Genomic DNA, 7,997 nt, shown 5'->3' on the forward strand with positions numbered 1-7,997 from the left:
GAACACCCACCTCGGTCTGAACACCGGAAACCTGGCCTGAATGCTGCAAGCTGCATCGATCTGAACTTCGGAAGCTTCTTCGATCTGAAAATCGGAAACTGGTCTGAATACCCACCTCGGCCTGAACACCGGAAATTTGGCCTGAATACCGCAAGCTGCATCGATTTGAACTTCGGAAGCTTCTTCGATCTGAAAATCGGAAACTGGTCTGAATACCCACCTCGGCCTGAACACCGGAAACCTGGCCTGAATGCCGCATCGGTCTGAATACCCGAAAAACTTGTCATGCCTGTCAGCATCGGCAAAGATAAGGAACAGTGATAAATGAGGCGGCACGCGTGCCAACGACCCATGCTGGGGATAATAAGCCATGAGCATGCTATCCTTCAACAAATATCACAAGTCATTCGAGTGCAATCATCAACAAATATCACAAACCACCGATAACCAGAGATAGAAGATTTTGGGGATGGACCCCATACATCAGAATGGATTAACGCAAACGGAGCATTACTTTTATTCATACTTGATGGAAAAGTAACTCGATGACTCTTGGCTAAAATACAAGCTTCACATTTGAAGTTCAACAAAGATGTATCTGAAAATAAGCTTGGGAACACATGTTTCAGGTAGCCAAACGAAGGATGGCCTAATCGGCGATGTCAAAGTAAGACTTGCTCCATTTTATTGTTTCTTGGATAATGCATGTGATGCGCTCGGCCTACACTAAAATCCTCCATATAGTAAAGTCCCCCTCTCTTAGTACCACGCCCAATGATCTACTTCGTGAGAATATCCTAAAGGAAACAAAAAAACGGATAAATCAGCACAACACAGTTCAAGTCTTTTGTAACTTGACTCACAGACAGCAACTTATGAGATAGAGAGGGAACAAGTAGTGTATTTGAAAGCGAAAGGGCTGTTGATAACATCACAGTTCCAACCCCTATTACCGCTGATAAACCACCATTTGCATTGGCAATACTTGAGCGCCGAGGGGTTGAACATTCAGAAAAATCAGCAGCATCGAACGTCATATGATCGGTAGCTCCGGAATCAAGTATCCATGCATTAGAGTCATCATCATGATTAGAGCAAATCAGAACATTACCTTCAGTGGTGTGGGAACTTGATTTTGGAATGAGGGAAAGATGGGGTTCGACAGTAGCTACTGCAGCTTTTCCCGGGTTGCTATCAATTGTATCGCGACGCTTTCGAGCCTGAAAATCTGTCCACCAGTCTGGATATCCATGAAGCTTAAAACAGGTCTCGCTAGTATGTTTGTTACCTCCACAATGAGAGCACTTGCCATTAAATGGTTCTTTATGTTTGGATTGAGAAAGTATCTTACTGCTATGTAATTTGAGACCCTTAGATGCAAGAACTGCTCCAGATAATTCATTGGAGTTGTCTGTCATCACTGCCTGACGAAGAGCTTCCCTCCTAACATGTGCATATGCTTGCTCCACTGTTGGAAACGGTTTCATTTGTAAAACACCGCTTCTGATATTATCTAAGCGGTCATCAAGTCCATCCAAAAACACATACACTCGTTCTTCTTGGATAAGTGTATTGTAGTGTTGGATATCAACTTGACATGTCATCGAATTTGGACGACGAAAATCTATCTCATGCCAAAGTCCTTGGAGATCGTTATAATATTTTTCAAGAGAACCACCGGCTTGTTTAAGACGTGTCACCCGTCGCCGAAGGTCATACACCTGGGAGGTGTCACTGCCATCAAAGTACGTGGTCGCAATTGCATCCCACACCAGCTTGGCAGTGGAGAAGCGAATAAAGTTGTTGATTAGAGAAGAGTCCATTGAGTTGATTATCCATCCCTTAACAATCGCGTTGTCAGTCCGCCAACGTCGAAACGTAGGATCTGTTTGAGGGGGTTGCGGGAGATCTCCATTGATATATCCTAGTTTATCTTTGCCCGAGATATACATCTCGACCACCTGGGACCAAAGGGGATAGTTGTTGCCATCTAACTTGATGTCAATCGGTGCCACCGTATGGTCAGAGCCAATTTGTGACGGGGCTGACGCACGGTTCAGAACTTCCGTCATTTTCGTCATCAATTCAGCAAGAATGGAAGACGAGGTAACCTCATCGGAGTTTGAATCCGAGTCGGCCATGGAAGAAGGATGGAAAGTGTTACCGTAGGTCAGGATTAAGACCTGGCGGCTGATACCATGTCAAACTGATATACAACTTTCATATTATTTCAATCGTATATTACAATGAGGGAATATGTTATATTTATATACACAGAAAACCTGTTTCTAATTATAACTAAATCACAATAATTATAGCCAAATCATGGTAATTTACAATTAATAATTATATTCCTATTATAGTTCCTAAAATTTTATTGACAGCTAACGCCAACATTGATGATACCATGCTAAAATTCAAGCTAAACAATCAAAAATCATTGAGATCAAAGGAAAGTGGTATTCAAAAAGGAAATTGTTGAAATGATTATTTGGCGAGAAAGAATAAGTGGAATTCGTGGTGGTAAACGAATTAACAATCAACCTGGCTAAAAATCACATAGCTCATGGAAGGGGAAGATCATCTTAGCCTACTGCATGACAAAAGATCAAGTTGCAAATGTCTTAAGAAAGCCATTCAAGATTACGAGATTGAAGAAAATGAAGAAAGTTATAGAGTTTCAGGTTTCAACAAATAATTGAATCCCCAAGTCATACTTCTGAATGTAACAAAAGACATATTGTAGATCATGTACACAAAATCTGAACAACATTTAAAAAACAGTAACTCTGCGCAAAATGGCAATCACAATGATAAATAATCTTATTGATCTTTATACAAAGTATAGAAGGGGAAAAAATGGACTATACATAGAAAACTTGACCAACATTTAAGAGACCCTCATGAGGAATATTGAAGATCACACTATTTTCCCTGCATATCTTTCTAAGAAATACATATATATAATCAACAGCTATTTTCTTGTAGAATCTTGAATCCCTATTAGCCCTCACAACTGTGTTTCCTAGAATGTGAACAACACCAGCTTCTCTACCGTTATTTAAAAATTCATATTCATCACCCTCAGTGCAATGGCTAGAGGATCTTGCAGGAACAATTGAGTCTACTGATGAAATTGTTAAAACGTCATTACTCAATGAAGTTGTGTTTCCATTGTTATTCAAAGTGAAATCTCTCGACCGTTCGGTTCGCGGTTCACATGGACTGCATTCCGAATCAGAGCAATCTTCCATCATGTATTCAAGTCGAACAAACATGAAAAGGTTGTGAAAGAGTTTCTTCTCAAAATCATCGTCTTTCTTATGAAGGTCTTTATATCCATATCGTGCCACACATCGAAAAATGTGGAAGTTCTTTGGTCCAATACGCTTGACAAGGAACCGTTCTTCTTCCGGGACGGTGTAGACAGGGAGATACTTCACACAGACGAAAACAACGACAGAATGAATGGCTGGTAGGTTGGTAATAAAATGAGAAAATATATGTGGAATTCCACTTGCAAGTTCTGTGTAGACTAGGCTGATTCCGGGGACACGAACTAGTCCTAAACTGGGACCGAGTCCGAGAATCCATGCCATTGATACTTTACTACGCAATTCAAACTCGTAGCGCTTCACTGTACCATAATGCCAAACATACATAACAGTCAGAAAAACTCCGGCAATTGCAAGTGGGGCCCACCCACCTTGATCGACTTTGAATAGTACAGCAGAAAAGTATGTGCATTCCACAATCAATGATAAGCCGGTGAACGCAATCACAAGAATCCAATGGCAGTGCCAAACTAATATCATGACCAAAATCATGAGCAGTGTTGTAACCAACATGACTAACACAACTGCAGTGCCTGTCATTACAATGACATATTGGCTTGTTAATAGCCATAATAATTTTTCCAAACTGTGTAAATCTTTGAAGCACAAACACATATACTAAACACAATACTGACGAAGAAAAGACTTACCATATGCATTTCCAATATGACTTTGATTTTTAAAGCCGACAGTAACAGCAATGCAAAGAATCATAAGGATCCAATTGATATCAGGAATATATATCTGGCCAAGGAACTTTTTCGATGTGTGAACAACTTTGACTCTTGGGAAACAGCCATGAGCAAGGGCTTGCTTAATGATTGAAAAGGTTGCTGTTATTGTGGCCTGGCTCGCAACTATTGCTGCTAGTGTTGCAATAACAAATACAGGCCAATATATTTTTTCTGCAGAAAAAAAGGATAATTAACATCTACCAGATAAAAATCACTGCCTGAAGAAACATAAATGCAGGATTCTAAAAAACGAGTGAATAGGAAAATTGGTCCTAAAAAATTCAATATAGTAAGCAAAGATAAAAAAAAAGTCCCTCTTATTCTGGAATTGGCAATTCCTTACAAATTAGTCTCTAGTGTGGTGGCATTGATGTGAGATCAACATGGAGGTGATGCATATTTAGTTAACGTGTTAGACCATAGTCCCTATCAGTAAAAGTTAGCAGAGGGACTATTTTGGCTAACACCTTACCACTTCAAGGATGTATTTGCAGATTTGCAAAAATCTGAAAGTATTTTGACTGATTTTTGACATACAAGAGACTATAAAGGTTTTTTCAATTTCCAAACACCACAGTTGCAATCACACAACAACAACAACCAAGCCTTATCCCACTGAGTTGGGTTGGCTACATGAATCAACTTTCGCCATTATATTCTATCCAGGACCATGCTTCTATCCAAATCGTTAATCTCGAGATCTTTCTTCATAACTTCTCTTAGTCTTATTTCGTTGTTGATCCATGTCATAGAGATTCGACAAAGTTTTACGATGACTGTCGACTGCCTAACACAACCTTCTCCTTTTATCCGGGCTTGGGACCGGCTATGCATAGGAAAGCTAACATAGGCAGGATTAGCTGCAATCACTCACAATGGAAATTTCAATGTAGAGTGATAGATATAACAAACCTGGAATAGAACGATAAAAAACATCTCGTGAATGATGCAAGTTATGCACCAGATAAGCCGCCTGTCCAGAATATGCTAAAAGAAGGCAAGGAAACACAAGAAGAGTAAATGCAATTTGTACCGATGAGACTGGAAAATTGGCTAAGTCGGCAAAAAGAGCTTCTGCCCCTGAAGTCAATCATCACAAGTTTTCGAGTTTAAATTAACACTTCACATCAATTAATAATTCTGAAACATGAGAAGTAAATCAAATAGTTATGAAAATGAAACCTACCGGTTATGCTGAGCAAGATGCCGCCAAGGGAAAGCCAACTATCTTTTCTTCCGTTTCTTATATAGTGATACACATAGAGAGGCGAAAAGGCTTTTAGGACTCTGCCACCGAATCTCCAAATGTTGTATATACCTATGCCTCCAATTAGCAGAAACCAAACCAGAACAATTGGAGCAAAGAGCCAACCAACTTTATCTGTACCATAATGTTGCACGCTGAATAGCCCAACTAATATTACAACCGCAACAATCACAACTACTCCTGTAACACAAATGGAAGAAAAATAAGAGAAAAGAAATGGAACACATAGAAGATTAATGTAATGTTAAAGGTGTAGGACCATACCACTATCGATTTCAGGTTTGTTTACTCTGATGCCACCAGCAGCAGATAAAACTGCATCGGAAAATTTCATTGGATGAATAAAAAGAAAGCTTGCATTTAAAGAAACAAGAGAAATAAATGGAACAAGAAGATCGTTCGGAGAGAAAACAAACCAGATATAGCCGGAGTAAGAATACCATCTCCAATGACCATGCAGGTACCAACAAGGACAAGAATAAGAATGATACTTTTAATAAATCCTCTCTCTAACCATCTTTGGGTTTTCGCAGCAAATGACCTTTCGTGGATTGTAGTCCGGCTATATGTCGTTAACTCTTCATCCGTGCGATGCTGGTTGGGAATGATCTTTATATTCGCATGTCGGCATAGCAAGGAATAAAGAGCCAGTGTTCCACCTGCCCCATATATGTAATAAGCTCAGTAAAACTTAGCTGCACAATAGACACCATATGGAAATACTAATGTACTTAACTCAGGAGCATTTGGAATAACTTATTTACAGTGAGTTTAAATAACGGTATAGAATAATATAAGCGCTTTTGTGGATGTCTTATACATCACCTTGAACTTCCTAAGTCTAATCACTAACATCCAAATGAACGAAGAATAAGGAAATCAAATATATACCTTGACCATTGTCGTTTGCTCTTAACACAATAAAAACATATTTGAGCAGCGGCACAAGAGTAAGTGAGTAAATGATCAACGAAAGAGCTCCAATCACGTCCTCTGGATCATTAACTCCATGAGGAAACGTGTTATAAAAAACGTATAATGGAGAAGTTCCCAAATCTCCATAAACTACGCCGAGACTCTGATATGCAAGCCGTATAACCAACAGTGCAGAAAACTTCTGAACAAATCAAAATAATGTCAATAAAGAATGAGAAAACATAGCGATCTATATTGTAAATGGCAGTTAACGTACTTTTTGTTTATACATATTTCTGAGCTTTCCTGCTTCCTCGTCCATTGGTTGGTCAAGTTTCTGACCCAAATCCCACATATTACCTTTGTTTTAGTCCGACACATGAATTGTTTGCTGCTAGCGGAATTCGAACCTGAGACCTTGAGTGAAGTACAGTCTCAGAACACAAACCTTCACCACTAGGCCAACCCCTGGGTTAACATATTACCTTTGTTATTATCACTCTCTTAATCAATATCCAACGGTGAAGCCAATTCGAATTCGCTTCAATAATAACCTCAAATTCAAAATAACCATATAAAGTTAAACCAAGGCTTCAAAATAACCTATAAATTTGGATTGCAAACTATAGATTGAATGAACTTCATAATTGAAACTAAACATGCACTTTCAAACAAAAGCAATATTAGAACTAGTTCAATAGTTCAACATACAAGGACACAAGTAATAATCTCAAATTTAAAATATGAATCCAGAAATGAAAATTCAAACATAAACATAAAAAATAATTACTCAAACTGAAATTCGAACCTGAACTCACCTAGCAAACAACCTGGTACTTGTCAAATAAACTGTGTTCAACAGAAGAAATATGTGGTTTTGTTGTTATTGACAAAATCAAAATTAGCAGGTTGAATTCATGAAGAATTGAATAGAATAGAACATAATCCTATTTTTTTAGTTCGGTTATTGAGGAAGAGAAAATCATGTATGTAACGGAAATACTTAACTGTGGTGAGAAAGTGATTTCTGACAAAGAAAGTGAAATTTAGGGCATCTTTGAATTCATGGAATAGAGTTTGAATTAATTAAAAGAAATACGTTCACTATGATTTGAAAAACAACTTATGAATCGATATTACGGTATTTATATTGAATTTTATGATTTTTCTTACAAGTATGTATGATCATTTAATTTAATTTTTTGTTTAATATGGATAACAACTCTATTGTGTAAACATACGAAGTGTTTATTGTTAGTATGGATGATAGTCTGGTGAAAAATAAAGTACTTACATATGCTGGTGAGCGTTGTAGGGATTTTAAGATACAACTCACACATGATTATATTACTTATCCAACAGTTAAAAGTAAAGAAAAGCCTTCATATGTGATGTATCCATATATTGATCAGGATTGGAAGGAATTTGTAAAGTGTCACATCACTCACGACTTCTTGGCTAAGAGAAAAAAAGGAAAGTTTAGTAGATCTAGAAATGTATATACACATAAATATGACAAACTTGAAAAGAATATGATTGAAGAAAAAATAAAACAAAAGGAACAAAAGTTGGGTGATTCTATAAGCCTTGATCACACACCGTCTCCACCATCACACCATGAGAAATTGAAGAGGTCACGTCAAAGAAAAGACAGTGAGTTTACATTAGAGTCTACACGCGAAGTGGCTGAAAAGATTGTAAGTAGATTCTTGGTTCAACAATATTATTTATTTTGGTTAAACCAAC

At 37.9% G+C, this 7,997-nt stretch overlaps 1 protein-coding gene across 5 annotated transcripts; it reads right to left on the reverse strand.

The window, feature by feature from the left end:
• Positions 1-2,799: 2,799 nt before the first annotated feature.
• Positions 2,800-7,373, reverse strand: LOC127137830 (potassium transporter 10). Of its 5 annotated transcripts, none has more exons than XM_051064272.1 (9): positions 7,260-7,373; positions 6,529-6,719; positions 6,228-6,453; positions 5,753-5,995; positions 5,601-5,651; positions 5,256-5,516; positions 4,982-5,149; positions 3,986-4,240; positions 2,800-3,868 (listed from the first exon to the last, which is right to left on the reverse strand). In XM_051064272.1, the coding sequence occupies exons 2-9, from the start codon at positions 6,604-6,606 to the stop codon at positions 2,865-2,867; spliced, it is 2,286 nt and encodes a 761-aa protein (XP_050920229.1). In that variant the 5' UTR covers positions 6,607-6,719; positions 7,260-7,373; the 3' UTR covers positions 2,800-2,864. The 5 variants fall into 5 exon arrangements, with proteins under 5 accessions (XP_050920229.1, XP_050920233.1, XP_050920213.1 ...); XM_051064276.1 differs by having other exon boundaries at positions 6,228-6,450; positions 7,070-7,372; XM_051064256.1 differs by having other exon boundaries at positions 7,070-7,372.
• Between the last annotated feature and the right edge of the window lie 624 nt (positions 7,374-7,997).

The sequence above is a fragment of the Lathyrus oleraceus genome, chromosome 1 (genome assembly GCF_024323335.1).
Source record: "Lathyrus oleraceus cultivar Zhongwan6 chromosome 1, CAAS_Psat_ZW6_1.0, whole genome shotgun sequence".
NCBI lineage: Eukaryota > Viridiplantae > Streptophyta > Magnoliopsida > Fabales > Fabaceae > Lathyrus > Lathyrus oleraceus.